Raw genomic sequence first — 23599 nt, forward strand, 5'->3', positions numbered from 1 at the left:
ACTCCTCCTCCTCACTCCACAGTGCCGCCCACTGCCAGGCCATCCACTACAGGTACTTTGCTTAAACTTTTGAATGGGGAAGCGGGCAGAGGGGGGAGCGCTAGCGGAGGGGGTGGGGGGAATTTCCGACCCCCCCCCCCGCGATCGGGGCATGCTCCCCCCTTATGCCTGCGACCCCATAGGGGGGCAGTATTCGGCCGAACAGGGCCCTGTTCGGCCGAACAGGGGCCCTGTTCGGCCCTGTTCGGCGGCCATTAGAAGTTCGGGGCGAACAGGAACTTAAAAGGCCGAACACCACCAGGTGTTCGGCCGAACGCGAACATCACCCGAACAGGGTGATGTTCTGCAGAACCCCGAACAGTGGCGAACACTGTTCGCCCAACACTAGTTCACAGCACAGGTATGCAGTGGTGGGTTCACTGAACAGGTATGCAGTGGTGGGTTCACAGCACAGGTATGCAGTGGTGGGTTCACAGCACAGGTATGCAGTGGTATGCAGTGGTGGGTTCACTGAACAGGTATGCAGTGGTGGGTTCACAGCACAGGTATGCAGCCAGACAGGAACAAGTTAAGCCTAACTAATCTTTCCCTGAGAGACAGTCTGCAGCAGCTCGCCCTACTCTCACTAACGCAGGCAGCACACGAGTGACCGTAATGGCCGCCGCTGCCTGCCTTATATAAGGGGGGGTGGGGCTCCAGGGGCTAGTGTAGCCTAATTGGCTACACTGGGCCTGCTGACTGTGATGTAGAGGGTCAAAGTTGACCCTCCATGTGCATTATGGGGCGAACCGGACTTCCGCAAAGGTTCGCCTGCGGGACGCAAACGCGAACCACTGAAGTTCGCATGGAACCGTTCGCAGGCGAACCGTTCAGCCCAACTCTAGTAGCAGATTACATAAAGAAAAATGGCTTGTACTTGAGAACTTGTTAAAGTTAAAGATGGCTCAAGAAGAGCATAAAAAAACACTCCTCTACACTAATCACTAATCACTCAGTCCGAACTTATTGTTGCAAGAGATTACTTTACTAAATTACAACCGTAAAAAACTACCTTGGAAGAATATAAGAGGTCACTTGGTTAACACTAACCGTTCGGGTAAATTCCTAGCTAACATTTTTCAGAAGAAGTAAGAAGTAAGCAATTCATTGAGTCCATATACAACCAACATGGTAATCTAGTCTCAGGAACCAAAGACAAAGGGGACGTCTTCTCTGATTTTTACCAGGACCTATTTAACTTGGAGCCTCCAAAAATAATGCCCCAGTTCCATTCTTGAGTGAGGAAGAAAGAGATGAACTAAGTGCTCCAATATTGGAGCAGGAGGGTTGTGTGAGGGTTGTGGCTGACTTACATACTGGCAAGAGTCCTGTCCAGACGGGTTCATTACTTATTTCTACAATTTATGTGTGGCAGAACTGTTAACCCCTTTCTGTATCATGGTTAATTCTTTACAAGATGCAGGTATGTTTTTGCCACTCTCAAATAAAGTCACTATCACACTAATCCCAGAAGAAGGCAAATACTCCAAAGATTGCACAATTTATCGTCCTATCTCACTTATTAATTATGATATTAAGATTTATGCAAAGATCTTATGCAATCGATGGGTGGCACTTCTGCCTACACTTCTGGTCCCCCAATAGAAGCTAGGTTGGTAGCTGACCACAGCTAGGTTGTCACTGATCTGGCAACCTAATCTAAGGTTGGCAGATCAGTGACAACCTAGCTGTGGTCAATATCTTTCATTGTTCCTGTACAGAGAGAAAAGTTCCCACCATACTCATAGCTATTGATGCTGAGAAGGTCTTTGACAGGCTGTCCAGAGATTTTCTTTTTGCTTCAATTACTAGTTTTAAACTGGAGTCTAGGTTTAAAGATAGAATTAGGAATCTGTATGTGAATCAGTCAGCTTGTATTAATGTCAATGGTCAGTTGGCAAGAGACTTCAAGATTTCAAACTTGGTCCACCAAGGGTTTCCATTGTCACCTATCTTATTCAATCTGGCAATGGAAACTCTGATTTAGACTATTCATGTACACTGGCAAATCTGCAGACTTTTAAGGTGGCCATACACCAGAAGATTATGGGCAAATTCGACCAAGAGACAAATTTATCTCTAATCAAATCTGATTAGATATAAATTTGCCTCTTGGTTGATTTTGCCCATACTCTACAGGCCGATTCCTATCTGATTTCAGACAGAAATCATCAGGGAATTGGCTGAGCCTGCCACTGCCGCCGCAATGTATAAATGTATGTAGTTTGTGCATTTATACATTACCTGTCCTGCAGCAGCTTCCGCATAATGTCCATCCATCTCGTCGTAACAGCCGCATACATGCCGGTGGCCTGTCGTCAGACGCTATGCGCCGCTGGCGTGTATGTGGAACCCAGCGAGATGGACGGAAACCGCATGCAGGCCGACACTGGACAGATAATGTATAAATTAACACACTGCATACATTTATACATTGCAGCTGCAGTGCCGGGGGTTTTGTTGCTCGTTCGCAAATCGGCCGCCGTACTGCCGCACACCCGACCAACCAAGTTTGGCCCGACATTTTGCAGCATGCGCGATTGACCGTGCGGCCAATTTCTGTCCTGAAATTGATTACTTTGATGGTCAGGCATGCTCCTGACAGCACCAATTATCATCCAATTCGATTTTAGTAATCGAATTGGATGGTCGATTGGTTGGTTGGTAGGCTAATGTATGGCCACCTTTAGTTATTGAGACAAATCACCCCTTCATCAAACTGGCTTTACAGGCCTTACAAGACCTACATAATGTAGAAAAAGGCTAAATAGTCTGAAACACTGATAATGAGGCTACGAGAAAACCCTGAGCTTTTACCAGGTCAGACCCATAGCTGGTTCTCAATTAATAACTTAGATAAAGATACTAGAATTTTGCTTCTCCTGAATGGCTCAGCGGTACCAGCTACCCCACTGGACAAACTCCAGATTAGAGCAGGTGAAAGAATACCCCAATAAGTGGAAGTTTGCACAAATGTGAAACTTTATTTCCATCAAGGGTATAGTGCCAGCTAAAGGTTTGGGTTAAAATTATAGTTTTTTGGGCCGTAATGACTAGGAGAAAACTTTTGAGAAAAAGTTAATTGGTTAAGGTTCTGTGGCTCTTATTCAATTAAATTGATATTTTCACACCTCATCAATAAAATGCATTTGAAGCTACCAGCAACCAATAAAATACTCAGAATTATTTTGACAGTACTTTTTCACCTACTTTTGATACTTTTCAATTGAAGAATGCTGAAATGTTATTTTAAACAGTTATTGATCATTGGGATGTACTCTTCAGGGGCAAACCCAGGGTTTTCAAGGTGGGGATTCCTGAAAGGTCTTCCTCAGCCATGCACAATACAGTATAATAATATGGTAGGACATCATGCTGGGTACACACTATGCAATTTCCCGTCCAACTGACTGGACGTGGCAATTATGTGGAGAGCACTCCCCAAATCAGTTGGACCACTAAAGACAATATTATCGTAAGAGAACAGAGGCGCCAGCAGAATAAAAGGTAATAAAAGTTTTAAAATTTGCTGGGAGGCAGTGGTGGACTTACCTCCAGAAAGTAGACTCAAAATTCTGTCTGAATTAAACAAATACATTTATTATTGGTACCCCAAAAGATGCAACGCGTTTCGCAGGCACAGCCCGCTTCATCAGGCAATAAGATATGGGACAAACAGTAGCTTGTCAGTAGCACAAATAGCGCCTCTCACAGAGGCGCTGTTCATGCTACTGATGAGCTACTGTTTGTTTAAATGTATTTGTTTAATTCAGACAGTATTTTGTGTCTGCTTTCCGGAGGTAAGTCCAAGCCTGCCTCCCAGCAAATTTTAAATCTTGTATTACCTTTTGTGCAGCGCTGGTCAAGGGTTTTTAAACAAAGAGTTAGTATCAGCAAGGAACATATACTTACCTTAAAGTATACAAAATTTTGCCATCATTCCATATTCTAAGGAGTTGATTAGGAGTTGTAATCCAATGAGCTTCAGCAGTTTTTGAATTCCGAAAGATGGTATCTGGAATCCAAATTAATCCAACCATATTACTGTTTAAAGTTAAAATCTTCATGGTGCTATTAAACCTGAGTCGATTGTCAGTCCATGTTTGGGCAAAAAATATGTCTATTTGGTATTCCTGTAAAAGACAAGAAACACCTGGTATAGATTACATAATACTTTTCTGCATCCTTTATTATTATACATGTAGATAACATTATGTAAGTTGAAAGTCTACAGTAAAAAAGTAAATATCAAGATTATTACTACAATGGCACATATGGAGAGGATTTATGAAAACCAGTGCAAGGAAAACTGGAGTAGAACTGGGGTAAAAATGGAGAAGATGGAGCAGGTCCTCCAATAAGTGGCTTAAAAAACAGAAACAAATATATTTATAATATAATAGTGAGTCTGCAAAAACACAAAATGAGGAGGAATCAGGACACCAAATTAAAATCACACATTGTTTTAGTTGACATTGATTCAAGACCTTATTAATTTCCCACTCTCCATTATTTTCCCTTTCAATGTACTGAATATTCAATCTTGTCTTTTAGTCTTCCATAAAATTAATTAATAATACAATGAAAAAAATTTAATAATTTACTGGTATATTGCCAAGAGTAAATGAGCACAGTCCTCGTCCAATGATACAAACGGATGTATGCCAATCTTACTGTTCTTTTATATCTATTTTGCAATATCAAATCCCTCCCCCTTCTTGTCTACTGCTATACTCAAAAACTAATATTGATCAAACAGTACATTTCAGAGAAAGCTAAAACATCTGCTAAAACATCATTTGTTTTTAAATAATTCCTAGCATCAAATAAGAACACAGTTATAAAAGATTTAGCTATTTTATATTTTCTGAAATTAAACAATATTTTATGAAATACAATGCTGTATAAATATGCTAGTGTTTGGCTTCAAATAATGGATGACTAGGAGTATAAAAGTTATTTGTTTGATTTTATGAATTTATTTGCATTTCAACAGGCTTGCTTAATGAGGCAGTGTGAGCAATAATTGCAATGTACAAAGTGTGGTACCCATAGCAACCAATCAGAAGAAATCTATTAAGACGTTTGACAAAATGTGTTTGAAATGTGATTGGTTGTCATAGATTACTGTGTTCTCTCAATAATAGTCTTTCCTAGCTGTAATTTCTGAAATATCATGTATTGCACATTATATAATTGGTTGAATAAAGAGGAACATAATTTTTCAAACTTTGTAAAACCTAGGTGGTCATTTCTTTATTTCAGCATGCTCTAAATTAACATTCTACTCACAAGCTTTGAGAAAGAAAACTTCCTCAAATAACCTTTTTCTTCACCTTACAACACCAGCAGCTGTAAATGAACACCTGAGGAAGGGCTCCACTCAAAACTTGTGGTTGTAACTCTGCTTGCTCCTGATACAGGCATTATTTGCTGAAGCCTTTTGTGTGTCATGTTCTCATTATAACCATGTGCTGGTACACACACGGCACACAACTGTATCTGTCCTTCAAGCCTGGCACACAAGACCCATCAGCATCCATCAAGTGGAATTACAAAACTGGATGAACACCAGCAAGTTGAGGCTGAACTGTAACAAAAAATAAAGAGGTTTTCGTGGTAGGAAGTCCACACAAGGATAAAGTCCAAAATTCTCCCCACTTCAAACTAGCAATTGGGGGAAACGCCATGCAGTATAAAAACCTGGGGGTGATCCTGGATGGAAAGCAGTTATTAGAAGTCCTCAAACCCCCATTTTCCATCTGAGAAATATAGTGAGAATTGAACACCTTAACCCAGCTGAAGAGACCTACCTAATCTAATTAATGCATTTGTATCCTGCCGCCTGGACTACTGCAAAGCCCTATTCATCGGATCCCCAGGTAAAGTTCTGCACCCCTTACAACTAGTACAGAATCCAGCGGCCAGACTCCTAGCCAATGCACCTCATGGCTCACATATCGCCCCAATACTGAAAACTCTTCACTGATTGCCAGAAAAATGGAGAATCTATTTTAAGTTCCACCTGCAAGGCTCTAAACCACATGGGACCCAAATACATAGCATATCTATTGGAACTATATGCCCCTCCACATATCCTCCATTCTGCCAATAAGACACATTTGATTATTCCTAGGATCCAGTTAAAAACATTTAGTGCTCAGGCCTTTTCCTATGCAGGCCCTACTCTATGGAACTCATAGAAGAACCCACCTCTTTTCCCGAGTCTTTGAGACTGCAGAATACAGGGTCAGAGCACTTTGAGTCCCCAGGGAGAAAAATATGTTTCTTCTTATTATTATTTTTATTATTATAAAGCAGGAGCAATTACGGGATAATACACTGGACTTCAGGAATACCTTACTCAGTCAGTCCATGCCAGAAAGAAGTGGAGAGAGATCCATTTTGGAAGCAAAGCATAACTGCCTTTAGGCCACTTTCACACCAAGGGCTTGATTCCCTATTGTGTGATAACTGCTATCACAGCAGTTATCACGCGAGCCGCCACGTGCAAAGCTTTGCTTTTTTTCACATGAAAACCGCCGGTGATTGTGCGCAAACCTTTGCTTATCACGCAAAGTAATGCAGTTCGCGCGCAAAGCTTTGTGCACGGTGGCTCGCGTGATAACTGCTGTTCTAGCAGTTATCACACAAGCCCCAAGTGTGTTCCAATCTAATTTTCAAAACACTGGCAGTTTGCTAATTTCAGTGCCAGCAACTTTTTAATGGGAATTTCAAGAACAAATCCACCCCAAATGCATTCTGATTTTTCCAAAAGTTGCATTGTTTTCTGCTTTGTGATTGAGGCCAATTTACAGAAAATGGCAGAACACACAGAAATCAAAAGCTAAAATTACAGTCAAGTTTACAATTACATTGTGATTGTATTTTTTACAATTTTTGAAAGAGTCCTCATGGATGTTTTTAAAAATGTTGTTCTTTTAAAATTTAAGGCTTTACAGATTGTTAGCCAGACTTTGCTATACTGAAATACCTTCGCCATCAGATTTTAAGGCCTAATGAAGCCCAGAATTTAAGCTAAAAATTTCTGGAAGGACACATGTTGTTGAGCAGTGTAAATTTGCATTTTGAAATTACAAATGCTAAAATGTATTTACCAGCAGCTGCCCCATTAGCCATATTGATTAAAAAAGTTTTGTACTGGAGAGTGGGGTCTGAAATGACTGAATGTCTTCAGCAGTTGATGACAGAATAGTGAGTGACACAAGACACCACCCAATAATTGTGCAATTCTCCTTACCTTGGCTACTATGGTAACCCTAACTGATTCTAAACTTTAGTCATCCTTTGGATTTGGTTTTTGCTCACTGTCTTGCTTTGGCATGCCCCCTTCCCATGGAGCCTGTTGATAATAGTTATTAGGCAACAAAACAAATCATCTTATTTCAATAAAATGTGATAGGGTGCACCAAACTAAATGTCCTCAACCTCAAAAACAGTCCAATTACTAACTTCTGAACTGAAGAAAACTGACAGTGTTTGCTGTAAGGCATGTGTCAGTAGAGATAGTCGGAAATGCCAATCTGATTTCCACCAATGCAAATTACTGATTCCGCAGATTTCCAATTGATTTTGAAGTTCTGATTTCTAAGAAACCATTTTGGAGGTTATTTTTTGCATTCTTTGACTAGCCAAATAGTTCTTTCGGCATTCTCTGATTGGTCCAGTTCTGTCATTGGTCTAAAATTACCGAGTTGCTGTAATGCAGTATTTCTGCTGAAATCCCATTTCCAAGTTATTTCTGAGGAGGACCTTTTTTAGTCATTTTTTGCATTCTCTAACTCCTTACGTAATACTTCCGAGTTGTTTCTGCATTATCTGATCTGTCCAATGCTTCTGAGATCTGTGATTGGTCTGAAATTACTGCGTTGTGGTAATGAGGCATTTCTGGCGAAATCCGATTTCCAATCGAAAAAGTGGAAATTTCAATTCTGTGAAATCCTAATGAGCATCTCATGTCAGGGGTATTTTTCAATAGCAATTACTAATTACCATAGTGGAAAGAAAATAACATTGCCACAATCATTGAGTTTTACCATCATTTCTGTTTTCAAGATGTGTTTCATTAGCATATGAATGCTATTTAACTAATGAGACTTTTCATTGAAGTTTTATTGTACAGTTAAACTTTATTTTTATGGATTATTCATGAGACACCTCTGAGACATCATTGTTACATATTCCTTACAATGTCATATCCCATTTGTACAGCAGGTATTATTTAACTAGAAAAATGTGCATATAAATCGGAAAAGAGAGAGGATAATTTATGCTTTGTAGTCTATATCTTTTCAAATGCAAGTGATCATGGATCTCATAAATTTTAATATCAATTCCCATTTTTTCTTGCCAAACATTTTAATAAAAAGAACAATATTTATTCTCTCATTTTCTTGCTATGAAATAGCAGTTTCTGATTACTCACTGTGCGTCAAATTGTCAGCAAAATTAAAAGAGGCTAATTTATCTCACTATACAGCTGACTAAACTACAAAAATGTGACAAAGTGAAGCTTTTATGTATATTTGAATGCTGTTTAAAATGTTATCTTGGTAGCGGCTTCTTTCCTTCTAGCAAAGATTAAGTCATGCACTGATGGAGTTGTATCACTAAACACGAATGCCCAGTCACATTCTACTTTACTGTTGTCAAATACAAGCAGTACTTCAGCAAGATCATCCATAGTATAATGATCAAAGCAATTTTCTAGTGTAACAGAATATTACATTTAAACAGTTTACTTTTAAAGTGGGCATTAAGAGATTTCCTATAAAAAAAATGGAGCTTCACTGTTCAATGTACAAACATAGCAGTGGGAGCTTCTCTGTGGGATTACACAGATCCCTCAAATAGAGTTTTCTCATTAAGTGGGGGAACAGCCTCACTGACAAGTCCCTCTGACTGGATAGTTTCATAGCCACAGGCAATGTCTTGCAATAGACATTATTCTGATACTGAAAAGTCTCCCACACAAACCCATTGCATGGTACACTGTTTCTAACATTAACGCCCATCTCCAGTCATGGATGGACCAACTAATTGCTTTGAAATCAAAATGTTCAAATGTTATATGTTTTTGTGAAAAGAGAATGGTTTCATCTCCCAAATTCCCCCTAATACTAACTGGTGAGAATTCTTAATTTCAACATTACCTACTTCTGAATGGGCTGCAATTCTCCTTCCTGCATCAATTCTTACTACATCCTGCCGCTGGGCATTGCAACCCTTCCCTCCGATAAACACTGTCAGTTACCACAACTCCATGCATATAACTGCTTCACCCCCACACACCTTAAGGCAACCCCTGACATAATCATGTCCTCTCATTAATAAGAAAAGGGAGGCAGTAGTTAGACTATCACTTAGCTTAACTAAACAAAACATGTGCTTGGTCTATGTGAACAAGTGCAGGAGAGGAATGAACACTAGTGGTTCATTCCATTATGGCAAGACATTTTTCCTTTGCAAGACACATATTTGAATTCATTTAACTGAGCATTCTTTATGATAAGTTGAGTGCATTTATTTTTATGGAATAAATTTATCTGTGGGGTAATGCACCATTTTAGCCTCATTTCTTTTACATGCAATGCCGAAATTAAAGTTTCACAATGATCCCACTGAGACCCATATATGATCAGATAATCTCAGGATTAACAGTAGCGCATTTATACCTTTTGGGGTCGCTTTGTCCGGTGAGAGCACACCAGAGTGAGGTTTGGCGATGGTAAATACCCAGAACTGCTACATAGGACATTTCTAAAACTGAAGCGCCATTTCTGATGTATACTTCAGATAAACTAATCAAGATGGCACAAAATAATAAACTGACCAGCATCCAGTGTAAAATGAGAAGCGCTTGTTTAAGACACTGACATGTTGGATAGTGTTGCGCCAGCACTGATCACACCAGGGCCCATATGCAATTCACTTTTTCTTCTAAGATTTCTCCCTGGAGATAATTTTTCATCTTCAATTTAAAATAACTTTCAAGCACTTTTCAACTAAAAAAGTACTAAAAAGTAGGTGAAAAAGCATTATCAAAATTATTTAGTCACTATAGAGAGATTATGTTAATATTATAGCATGACTTGATTCTTCTACTGCTTTCTCTTGCTGCCACTTACAGTGGGATGCGAAAGTTTGGGCAACCTTGTTAATCATCATGATTTTCCTGTATAAATCGTTGGTTGTTACAGTAAAAAATGTCAGTTAAATGTATCATATAGGAGACACTGAAATGAAGTTTATTGCGTTTACAGAAAGTGCGCAATAATTGTTTAAATAAAATTAGGCAGCTGCATACATTTGTCATTTTATTGATTCCAAAACCTTTAGAACTTATTATTGGAACTCAAATTGGCTCTGTAAGCTCAGTGACCCCTGACCTACATTCAAAGGTGAATCCAGTTATGAGAAAGAGTATTTAAAGCGGATCTGAGATGTAAAAATAACTGTAGCAAGTAACTTGTCTATATATCTTATCTAAAGTTTAGATAGTTTACACAGCAAATATAGCTGCAAACAGCTTTAACCACTTTACCCCCGCACGTACGTATTTCTCCGTCCCTTTTTCCATCCTTTAACCCCCAGGGACGGAGAAATACGTACTTTCCGCGCTCCCGCCGCTGTCCGCGCTCCCGCTCGAAAACACGCCGCCCGCCGCTAGTAAACACGCCGCCGCCTGCTCGCCTGCAGATCAATAAACGGGAAAATCCATTCCTGTTCGTTGATCTCAGCCCCGCAATGATCCGCTGCCGCTCGGCTGAGCAGCGCGACCATTGTGGGAAAAAAAAAGTTCTCAGCCTCTTTCTAATTCCTGCAAGCGTCCTTCCGGACGCTTGCAGGTCGAATAAACAAAATGTTACTGTGGCCATCTTGTGGCCAAATAGTAAAACTACATCCAAAGCATTTTTTACATAGAAATAAACTAGTTTAACACACAAAATTAACCCTTTACCTCCCACACTGCCCAATTTTTTTTTCTTATAATTTAAAAAAAAAAATTACAATTAAAAAAAAAATACATAAATAGTTACCTTAGGGACTGAACTTTTTAAATATTTATGTCAAGAGGGTATAACACTGTTACTTTATAAACTATGGGCTTGTAATTAGGGATGGACGCAAAACTGAAAAAAATGCACCTTTATTTCCAATTAAAATATTGGCGCCAAACATTGTGATAGGGACATAATTTAAATGGTTTTATAACCGGGACAAAAGGGCAAATACATTTCATGCGTTTTAATTACAGTAGCATGCATTATTTAAAAACTATAAAGGCCAAAAACTGAAAAACAATAATTTTTTTCCCACGTTTTTTCCTATTTTCCCATTAAAACACATTTAGAATAAAATAATTCTTGGCATAATGTCCCACCTAAAGAAAGCCTAATTGGTGTCAAAAAAAACAAGATATAGTTCATTTCATTGCGATAAGTAATGATAAAGTTATAGACGAATGAATGGAAGGAGCGCTGAAAGGTGAAAATTGCTCTGGTGGTCAGGGGGTAAAACCCCTCAGTTGGGAAGTGGTTAATAGACAATGATTATTTCTTCCTGTGATACAATGACAGCAGCCATGTTGTTTGTAAACATTACACAGAGGCAGGCTTATCTGTATCTTTATCACTAAGCCTGTGAAAAAAACCTAATCTCCCCTCCTCCCCTCTGCCTCTGAAATCAATGGCTAGTAACACCTCCTCCTCCTCCTACCCAGACTGAGCTCCCATGAGCCCTTGCTACTGCCAAGGCTCTCTGAAAACCTGTGGGCATGGTTTATTTAGTTTATAGGGAATTAGAGTATTAAAACAAAAACAAAAAAGTATTTGGCTTGAGGAATGCCCTATAACAATAGGAAATGAACACAATTATGCAATGAGTAAAAGTTCACCTCGGATCTACTTTAAGGGGGTGAATTGTACCTTTCCCTCCTCTTATAATTTTATCTGAAGAGTAGCAACATGGTGGTCTCAAAATCAATTCTCAAATGACCTGAAGACAAAGATTGTTCACCATCATGGTTTAGGGGAAGGATACAGGAAGCTATCTCAGAGATGTCAGCTTTCTGTTTCCATAGTTAGGAACATATTTAGGAAATGGAAGACCACAGGCTTAGTTCAAGTTAAGGCTTGGAGTGGCATACCAAGAAACATCTCAGAAGTGACGAATGGGGAGAACAGTCAGAGTCAACACACAGACCAGCACCAAAGACCTACAACATTATATTGCTGCAGATGGAATCACTGTGTATCATTCAACCATTTGGTGCACTTTACACCAGGAGATGCTGTATGCGAGAGTGATGCAGAGGAATCCTTTTCTCAGCCCATAGCACAAACAGAGCCGATTGAGGTTTGCTAAAGCACATTTGGACAAGCCAGCTTCCTTTTGGAAAAAGGTGCTATGGACTGATGAAACTAAAATTGAGTTATTTGGGCATAACAAGTGGTGTTATGCATGGAGGAAAAAGAACACAGCATTCCAAGAAAGACACCTGCTACTTACAGTAAAATATGGTGGTGTTCCATTATGCTGTGGGGCTGTGTGGCCAGTGCAGGGACTGGGAATCTTGTCCACTCAGTATCAGCAGATTCTGGAGACCAATGTCCAGGAATCAGTGACAAAGCTGAAGCTGTGTTGGGGCTGGATCTTTCAACAAGACAATGACCCTAAAGACTGCTCAAAATCCACTAAGGCATTCATGCAGAGGAACAAGTACAACGTTCTGGAATGGCCATCTCAGTCCCCAGACCTGAATATAATTGAAAATCTGTGGTGTGAGTTAAAGAGAGCTGTCCATGCTTGGAAGCCATCAAACCTAAATGAACTAGAGATGTTTTGTAAAGAGGAATGTTCTAAAATACCTTCAACCAGAATCCAGACTCTCACTGGAACCTACAAGAAGTGTTTAGAGGCTATAATTTCTGCAAAAGGAGGATCTACTAAATATTGATTTCATTTATTTTTTGTGGTGCCCAAATGTATGCACCTGCCTAATTTTGTTTAAACAATTATTGCACACTTTCTGTAAATCCAATAAACTTCATTTAACTTCACAATTATCACTATGTGTGTCTCCTATATGATATATTTAACTGACATTTTTTATCGTAACAACCAACGATTCATACAAGAAAATTTTGACAATTAATTATACAGGAAAATTTTGATGATTAACTCAAACTTTCGCATCCCACTGTAGACCGCTTTTTTTAAAGCATGTTTTTGCGTGGGCTAAATTTAGCAATTTGGAAGGAGCCATATACCATTTTGTTATACTTTCACATTTGTTTCCACCATATTGAAATTGATAGCACTTGGGAAGGTGTTTTGCCTATATACAATTCAAATCGTCATGTTCAAAGGCAGTATCAAGGTCGGTTTCCCACTTATGTATGCTGGTATAGGTAGTACGTATGCGGAATTCAAATAATTAACAAACTTGGTGATTAGGTCTTGACAGAATCTCCCATTCAAAGCTCATAATTGCTATGAGCAGAGTTTGTTAGATACACTCCAAGATACACTTACTTGTTTCCCATCCAAAAGTGTAAGAATTTTTGAGAAACTGTAATGGTTGTTCTGGGAGGTTTATTTTTAAGGCTCTAGATTTGTTATCATTAATAATCAACAAAGAGATCTCTTCAAACCTTTTAGGACATATAGATTTGTAAGGGAATTTAGCAGACCTCTAGTTTTCCATACCAGCACTACTTAAATGTTAACAAAACTGGCAGAAACACTGCTTTTAAATACAGTATGAACATACAAACGGTAAGGAATCCTCTATAATAAAACTCCTTTGTCTCTGTGTCCCGTGTCCATGTGTGTGTGTTTTTGTTGTGCGCATGTGCAGGGAAGGACGCAGAGACACAGGAGAGCTGGGGGCATGATGTGGCGGGGGGCCAGGAGGGGCAGGCGAGTGTGTGTGCACGGGCGTGCGGCGGATGAACAGTGACAGACCTAGCCCGTTTTTAAATGGGCTAAGGTCACTAGTTTTAAAAAAATGTTTGTTAAAATCTTCGAAACTTTTAGAGCCAAACTGATGGGTTTGCTCTTTTAACCACTTGAGGACCGTAGGCTTTACCCCCCTTAAAGAGACTCTGTAACAAAAATTGCATCCTGTTTTTTATCATCCTACAAGTTCCAAAAGCTATTCTAATGTGTTCTGGCTTACTGCAGCACTTTGTACTATCACAGTCTCTGTAATAAATCAACTTCTCTATCTCTTGTCAGACTTGTCAGCCTGTGTCTGGAAGGCTGCCAAGTTCTTCAGTGTTGTGGTTCTGCTATGAACCCCCCCTTCCAGGCCCCTCTATGCACACTGCCTGTGTGTTATTTAGGATTAGAGCAGCTTCTCTCTTCTCTCTTATCTCTTACAAGCTGGATAAATCGTCCTCTGAGCTGGCTGGGCTTTCACATAGTGAGGAATTACAGACAAGGGCAAAGCTGTTTGCAGGAAGAAAAGAGCAGCCTGAAACTTCAGTGCATGAGAGATGCAGGGGGAAAGAAACACACAAATGATCTCTTGAGATTCAAAAGGAATGCTGTATACAGCCTGCTTGTGTATGGATGTATTTTCTATGTGTGGACATACTGTACATCAACCTACTTCCTGTTTTGGTGGCCATTTTGTTTGTTTACAAACAAACTTTTTAAAACTGTTTTTAACCACTTTTAATGCGGCGGGGAGCGGCGAAATTGTGACAGAGGGTAATAGGAGATGTCCCCTAACGCACTGGTATGTTTACTTTTGTGTGATCTTAACAATACAGATTCTCTTTAAGGACCAGTCACTTTTTTTCCATTCAGACCACTGCAGCTTTCACGGTTTATTGCTCGCTCATACAACCTACCACCTAAATGAATTTTGGCTCCTTTTCTTGTCACCAATAAAGCTTTCTTTTGGTGCTATTTGATTGCTGCTGCGATTTTTACTTTTTATTATATTCATCAAAAAAGACATGAATTTTGTAAAAAAAATGATTTTTTTAACTTTCTGTGCTGACATTTTTCAAATAAAGTAAAATTTATGTATACATGCAGCACAAAGAATGTGGACAAACATGTTTTTGATAGAAAAAAACCCATTCAGACTATATTTATTGGTTTGGGTAAAAGTTATAGCGTTTACAAACTATGGTGCAAAAAGTGAATTTTCCCATTTTCCAGCATCTCTGACTTTTCTGACCCCCTGTCATGTTTCATGAGGGGCTAGAATTCCATGCCCCTCTCTGAATACCTTGAAGTGTCTACTTTCCATTTGTGGGGTGTGTTTACTATCCTGACATTTTGGGGGGTGCTAAATTGTAAGCACCCCTGTAAAGCCTAAAGGTGCTCATTGGACTTTGGGCCCCTTAGCGCAGTTAGGCTGCAAAAAAGTGCCACACATGTGGTATTGCCGTACTCAGGAGAAGTAGTATAATGTGTTTTGGGGTGTATTTTTACACATACCCATGCTGGGTGGGAGAAATATCTCTGTAAATGACAATTGTTTGATTTTTTTTACACACAATTTTCCATTTACAGAGATATTTCTCCCACTCAGCATGGGTATGTGTAAAAATACACCCCAAAGCACATTATACTACTTCTCCTGAGTACGGTGATACCACATGTGTGGCACTTTTTTGCACCCTAACTGCGCTAAGGGGCCCAAAGTCCAATGAGTACCTTTAGGATTTCACAGGTCATTTTTGTTTCAAGACTACTCCTCACGGTTTAGGGCCTCTAAAATGCCAGGGCAGTATAGTAACCCCACTAATGACCCCATTTTAGAAAGAAGACACCCCAAGGTATTCCGTTAGGAGTATGGTGAGTTCATAGAAGATTTTATTTTTTTGTCACAAGTTAGTGGAAATTGATTTTAATTGTTTTTTTTCACAAAGTGTCATTTTCCGCTAACTTGTGACAAAAAATAAAATCTTCTATGAACTCACCATACTCCTAACAGAATACCTTTGGGTGTCTTCTTTCTAGAATGGGGTCATTTGTTGGGTTCCTATACTGCCCTGGAATTTTAGGGGCCCTAAACCGTGAGGAGTAGTCTTGAAACCAAATGTCGCAAAATGACCTGTGAAATCCTAAAGGTGCTCATTGGACTTTGAGCCCCTTAGCGCAGTTAGGCTGCAAAAAAGTGCCACACATGTGGTATTGCCGTACTCAGGAGAAGTAGTATAATGTGTTTTGGGGTGTATTTTTACACATACCCATGCTGGGTGGGAGAAATATCTCTGTAAATGACAATTGTTTGATTTTTTTTTACACACAATTTTCCATTTACAGAGATATTTCTCCCACTCTGCATGGGTATGTGTAAAAATACACCCCAAAGCACATTATACTACTTCTCCTGAGTACGGTGATACCACATGTGTGGCACTTTTTTGCACCCTAACTGCGCTAAGGGGCCCAAAGTCCAATGAGTACCTTTAGGATTTCACAGGTCATTTTTGTTTCAAGACTACTCCTCACGGTTTAGGGCCCCTAAAATGCCAGGGCAGTATAGTAACCCCACTAATGACCCCATTTTAGAAAGAAGACACCCCAAGGTATTCCGTTAGGAGTATGGTGAGTTCATAGAAGATTTTATTTTTTTGTCACAAGTTAGTGGAAATTGATTTTAATTGTTTTTTTTTCACAAAGTGTCATTTTCCGCTAACTTGTGACAAAAAATAAAATCTTCTATGAACTCACCATACTCCTAACAGAATACCTTTGGGTGTCTTCTTTCTAGAATGGGGTCATTTGTTGGGTTCCTATACTGCCCTGGAATTTTAGGGGCCCTAAACCGTGAGGAGTAGTCTTGAAACTAAATGTCGCAAAATGACCTGTGAAATCCTAAAGGTACTCATTGGACTTTGGGCCCCTTAGCGTACTTAGGGTGTAAAAAGGTGCCACACATGTGGTACCGCCGTACTCAGGAGAAGTAGTATAATGTGTTTTGGGGTGTATTTTTACACATACCCATGCTGGGTGGGAGAAATATCTCTGTAAATGACAATTGTTTGATTTTTTTTACACACAATTGTCCATTTACAGAGAGATTTCTCCCACCCAGCATGGGTATGTGTAAAAATACACCCCAAAACACATTATACTACTTTTCCTGAGTACGGCGGTACCACATGTGTGACACTTTTTTGCAGCCTAGGTGCACTAAGGGGCCCAACGTCCTATTCACAGGTCATTTTGAGGCATTTGTTTTCTAGACTACTCCTCACAGTTTAGGGCCCCTAAAATGCCAGAGCAGTATAAGAACCCCACAAGTGACCCCATTTTAGAAAGAAGACACCCCAAGGTATTCCGTTAGGTGTATGGCGAGTTCATAGAAGATTTTATTTTTTGTCACAAGTTAGTGAAAAATGACACTTTGTGAAAAAAAACAATAAAAATCAAATTCTGCTAACTTTTGACAACAAATAAAATCTTCTATGAACTCGTCATACACCTAACAGAATACATTGGGGTGTCTTTTTTCTAAAATGGGGTCACTTTGTGGGGTTCCTATACCGCCCTGGCATTTTACGGGCCCAAAACCGTGAGTAGTCGGGAAACCAAATGTCTCAAAATGACTGTTCAGGGGTATAAGCATCTGCAAATTTTGATGACAGGTGGTCTATGAGGGGGCGAATTTTGTGGAACCGGTCATAAGCACGGTGGCCTTTTAGATGACAGGTTGTATTGGGCCTGATCTGATGAATAGGAGTGCTAGGGGGGTGACAGGAGGTGATTGATGGGTGTCTCAGGGGGTGGTTAGAGGGGAAAATAGATCAATGCACTGGGGAGGTGATCTGATGGGTAGGTGTGCTAGGGGGTGACAGGAGGTGATTGATGGGTGTCTCAAGGTGTGATTAGAGGGGGGAATAGATGCAAGCAATGTACTGGCGAGGTGATCAGGGCTGGGGTCTGAGGGCGTTCTGAGAGTGTGGGCGGGTGATTGAGTGCCCTAGGGGCAGATAGGGGTCTAATCTGATAGGTAGCAGTGACAGGGGGTGATTGATGGGTAATTAGTGGGTGTTTAGGGTAGAGAACAGATGTAAACACTGCACTTGGGAGTTGATCTGACGTCGGATCTGCGGGCGATCTATTGGTGTGGGTGGGTGATCAGATTGCCCGCAAGGGGCAGGTTAGGGGCTGATTGATGGGTGGCAGTGACAGGGGGTGATTGATGGGTGGCAGTGACAGGGGCTGATTGATGGGTGATTGACAGGTGATCAGTGGGTTATTACAGGGAAGAACAGATGTAAATATTGCACTGGTGAATTGATAAGGGGGGGGTCTGAGGGCAATCTGAGCGTGTAGGCGGGTGATTGGGTGCCTGCAAGGGGCAGATTAGGGCCTGATCTGATGGGTAACAGTGACAGGTGGTGATAGGGGGTGATTGATGGGTGATTGATGGGTAATTAGTGGGTGTTTAGGGTAGAGAACAGATGTAAACACTGCGCTGGGGAGGTGATCTGACGTCGGCTTTGCGGGCGATCTATTGGTGTGGGTGGGTGATCAGATTGCCCACAAGGGGCAGGTTAGGGGCTGATTGATGGGTGGCAGTGACAGGGGGTGATTGATGGGTGAGTGACAGGTGATCAGGGGGATAGATGAATACAGTACACAGGGGGTGGGGTGGGAGGGCGGGGGGGGTCTGTGGAGAATCTGAGGGGTGGGGGGTGATCAGGAGGGGGCAGGGGGCAGGAGGGGATAAAAAAAAATAGCGTTGACAGATAGTGACAGGGAGTGATTGATGGGTGATTAGGGGGGTGATTGGGTACAAACAGGGGTCTGGGGGGTGGGCAGGGGGGGATCTGAGGGGTGCTGTGGGCGATCTGGGGCAGGGAGGGGAAATCAGTGTGCTTGGGTGCGACATAGGGTGGCTGCAGCCTGCCCTGGTGGTCCCTCGGACATTGGGACCACCAGGGCAGGAGGAAGCCTGTATAATACACTTTGTAAACATTACAAAGTGTATTATACACTTTGTATGCGGCGATCCGGGTGCTAGTAACCCGCCAGCGCTTCCGAACGGCCAGAGGGTTACAGCGCGAGGTGGGCGGAGCCAGTCCCTGGCGGCCGATCGCGTCATGAATGACGCGATCGCGCCGCCCATGCCCGTAAAAGGACCGCCGCCATTTGTCAATACGGCGGTCCTTGCGGGGTCCACTTCCCGGCCACCAATTGTCTATACGGTGGTCGGGAAGTGGTTAATCAATAAAAGTTGAAGAACTTGTTGCAAAAGTAAGCCACAATACCAAACACTATTCTCAGAACAATTCACATTTAAGCATAAATACAATAACATTTTAAGGCAGTATTTTTAGCATTCAATAAATGCTAAAAAAAGATTCAAACTATTGTAATGATAGTTATTATTTCGAAATGTATTAGGTGAACACACTACTATATTATCCCACACATACGGTACTTTGAAGTGAATATTTACTTATTGAAAATGTTCATAGTTTAACATCTAAAATGCCCTTTTTATGGAATATAATAAGGCAAATGGCAGCAGTTCCATTTAAATCAAATTTCTCATCATTTTTCTGTTTTAGCCATGTCGTTAATGGAAAACCAAGTGGTGATAAAAGCGTTTGGGCACATGAAGCTTTTTATCCCTTTAAACAGAGATGCAATATCCAGGACTGACTGAAAAGGGAATACTTAACAAACATTCTAATTCTGATTCATTGGTAATTGTGAAGCTATTTTGTTTATTTGTAAGCCTTTACATTTCATGTTTGTGATTCACAATGTAATGCATGAATAAGACATGAAGAACGTTAGCAAAAATGTTAAGCCAGAATAATAAAGTACCAGCATGAATATTCATTTCAGTAGGGACTGTATACTTATTCATTAAACTAAATACACAGTGTATGTTTAAAGGTGTATTTAACCATGTTTATTATTGCACTGAAAACATAACAAAAAGGAAAACTAAAATGAATGCCTTCCATACTCTATGTTGTTTTAATAGATTGGATGTTTAATTCAGGCAAAGCATATCTAACGATGTATTAAAAACTAAAGCTTTCTCGGTCAATTTTTTATCTCAAAAATGTTGATCAAACCATGATGACCACAAAAAAGGTAATTCCCCTATGCCATTATAAATTGAGCACTGGAAAGGCATGTAACTTTGTACTACACCAAGCAGTATGACCCTAGCAGTGCTGGTATTCCCTTCGGGATTCTGCTGAAATCTGATTGATGTATATTTGAGCAAGACAGGAGAATTATGACTGAATCAACTTTGAACATTAAAATAGTCTCAAAGCAACTGTCAGGATCTCTCCTGTAGCATGTTCTATCGGTTGCAGTGGAACTGCAACCAGGCAGTTCTGACTTATCTGTTTGCATTTGGTTGCACATTCGCAATAAATCTCATTGTCATTTGCAATCACACTGCAGTTCAGAGCAGCTCAGGATGCTGTCATGACTCCTCCTTTTGCTTGCTGCAGTTGAACTGCAGCCAGATAGCCCTGGATTTCCTACATGCATGTTGTTGCATAATATTGCACGTATTTGTTATGAGAGTCCTTCAGCTAGCAGCTTGCAATCAAGCTGGCTCAGGATTGAGTAATTACCATTCAGCTGTATGGAAATGTGCATGCCTGCCTCCATTGGCTGATGTTGACATAAAAGTCTGCCTCCCATTTCAGACTCCGCCCGACATAGCATTCAACTCCCTGAGTTGTTGCTGGGTCATTCATGTGAATTGTATATTGCATTGTTTAATCTTGTTTCTTGCTTGGATGTTTGCTGTATCCACAGGGATACAGTAAAGTCCTTCTGATCCTGATAGCTTGGATTCTGCCAGCACCACGTTGGTGACTGGTAGTTTTCCTTCTTGCCTTGTTCTTGAGGACGTAACTAAAGCAGCGGTTGCCATTAGTTATGCTCCTACCTGTTAGTCTTGACTATGTCAGTGTGAATGTTGCCATCGCTGGGGTAGCGACTAGATTGGCAAAGCATTCCGTCTGTCTGTCTGTTGTTTGTCTTGTTAATTGTTATTACTTGTGCTTTAGCTAGTTTCTTGATAAATATATATGCAGATTTGCGAATATATATGTATTCGTTAGTTAAGCCATTTGTTATTTTTCTGAATGAACGTGTATGACCTTAGCCTGTTACCGACTCCGATTCCGCCTAGTCCAATGTACCGCAGCCATCTGATCTAACATGTATGACCCTGGCCTGTTACCGACTATGTCTGTTGTGTATTGTATCACATACCATCTAGCGTGATAGGTGGTATCGGAAGCCCTGAGCTGCAGTTGCTCTGGGCAATCTTGCTCCCTTGATCATTACTCCTGTGGTCACCTGTGGAGCCTCTTCCATTACCTAGCTACATAGTCTTGAGCACACACGCTGACTCAGAAAGTATACCCCTCCAGCATTACAGCAACATTTTGCAACTGAATAATAAGTAAAAATTATATCAAGCTTTAAATGAGAATATGAGATTGATGGTAACATTTTTATACCTCACTAAATCATATCAGACAACAGATTTGATTTAGGAAGGAAATGTTCATGTATTTTTGTGTATGTTTTTTGGGGCACAACGTATACTCCTATGTATAAAATACATGTTTTTCTGCAGCAGTTAGTGTAAAAATATACATTTTGTTTACATTTATGCATTTGTTAATCTGTACTATGTATTTGTAAGATGAATATATAAACATCCTTTATTTGTTGTTTTATTTATTTTATTTTTTTCAGTTTTTGTTGTCTCCACTATTATTTTTAACCACTTGAGGACCCACCCTTTACCCCCCCTTAAGGACCAGCGCTGTTTTAGGTGATCTGTGCTGGGTGGGCTGTGCAGCCCCCAGCACAGATCAAAGGGCACACAGAGCGATCAGATCGCCCCCCTTTTTTCCCCACTAGGGGGATGATGTGCAGGGGGGGTCTGATCGCTCCTCCTGGCTGGCATTTTGCGGGGGGGGCACCTCAAAGCCCCCCTCCGCGGCGAAATCCTCCCCCTCCCTCTCCTACCTGCTCCCCCGGGAGATCTGGGCTGCACAGGACGCTATCCGTCCTGTGCAGCCAGTGACAGGACGTCCCCTGTCACATGGAGGCGATCCCCGGCCGCTGATTGGCCGGGGATCGCCGATCTGCCTTACGGCGCTGCTGCGCAGCAGCGCCGTACAAATGTAAACAAAGCGGATTATTTCCGCTTGTGTTTACATCTAGCCTGCGAGCCGCCATCGGCGGCCCGCAGGCTATTCACGGAGCCCCCCGCCGTGAATTGACAGGAAGCAGCCGCTCGTACGAGCGGCTGCTTCCTGATTAATTAGGCTGCAGCTGGCGACGCAGTACTGCGTCGCTGGTCCTGCAGCTGCCACTTTGCCGACGCACGTTATGAGTGTGCGGTCGGCAAGTGGTTAATGTCTGAATGAATATTATTTTTGGAGAATAATGGTTTGTTTTCAGTAACATTTTAGTGGACTGATTTAATGCTTGTATTTCTAAGGGATAACCAAACATTTCACGATCGCAAATTTTACCACAAAAATGTGTGAACTGATCGTTTGCCGTGAACTTCATAGACTTTAATGGGCAGGCAAACTCCTAAAACCTTCATGTTGGAGTTGAAGTATGTGAATACATTTTTCTATGTGAAAATTGACAGTTTCATATCTACTTCGGGGAGGTAAGTCCACCACTACCTCCCGTGACAAATTTAAAGCTTTTAAATACATGTTATCCTTTTGGTGCCTCTGTTCTCCTTTACAATACTAGTATCCACCCCTGGTGCAGGGGTCATACCCCCTTTTTCTTCTGATCTACTGTAATCTACAGAGAGCAACATCTTAATCCTGAGTGAGGACAGGTCTAATCTCCCCACCTGCATTTACAGTGGTTGCCTATACGATAACCCTGGTTAGTGAGTATATTGTTTACTTACTTCTTACTTACTCATTTATTTTACAAACTACACTATATTGGCCTCTCGGTGTTCCCTTCTTTTCTAAAACATTCAGAGCATCTCTGCAGCCACAACTTCAAAAAAAAAGGTGTTCACAGTGCACCAAACTATGTACTGGCAGGCACCTTTTTCAACGGGACACATTTTTCATCCTTTTACACTCCACATTTTTGTGTGCTTTATGTGTAACTTTAACCCCTTCCTGACCGACTAACGCTGATGGGCGTCTGGAAGGTGGCAGCACCAGGACCGCCTAACCCTAAAAGGCGTCAAGTCCTTGGGTGGGGTTCTGCAGGGGATTGCACACGCCGATGCGCGCACATCCCCGCTTTAAGATGGCTAAACTGCCATCTATTTACATTTTACAGCACTGCAATCAACTGCAGTGCTGTACTGGGGACAGCCGTGTCACTCGACTGTTCCCTAGAGAGGCTCCAATTGCGATCCCCTCTCATAGGCTGATGCCTATGAGAGAGGATCGCCCTGATTGGCTGGTGGGGGGAAGGAGGGAAGTAGTAAAAATAATTACAAAATAGACAGATTTATTTAAAAAAATACAAATAAATAAAAAAAATAATCAAACATTACACAAGCGATCAGAGC

General features: G+C 41.0%; 1 protein-coding gene across 7 annotated transcripts in view; it reads right to left on the bottom strand.

Moving 5' to 3' along the window:
- GABRG3 (gamma-aminobutyric acid type A receptor subunit gamma3) overlaps positions 1 to 23599 on the bottom strand; it is a 554105-nt gene that overhangs the window by 224642 nt on the left and 305864 nt on the right. For all 7 annotated transcript variants that reach the window (XM_068268143.1, XM_068268144.1, XM_068268149.1 and 4 more), the window contains one exon: positions 3952 to 4172. In XM_068268143.1, the coding sequence (XP_068124244.1) occupies positions 3952 to 4172 (221 nt within the window). The remainder of the gene's footprint in view (positions 1 to 3951; positions 4173 to 23599) is intronic.

The sequence above is a fragment of the Hyperolius riggenbachi genome, chromosome 2 (genome assembly GCF_040937935.1).
Source record: "Hyperolius riggenbachi isolate aHypRig1 chromosome 2, aHypRig1.pri, whole genome shotgun sequence".
NCBI classification, from domain to species: Eukaryota; Metazoa; Chordata; class Amphibia; order Anura; family Hyperoliidae; genus Hyperolius; species Hyperolius riggenbachi.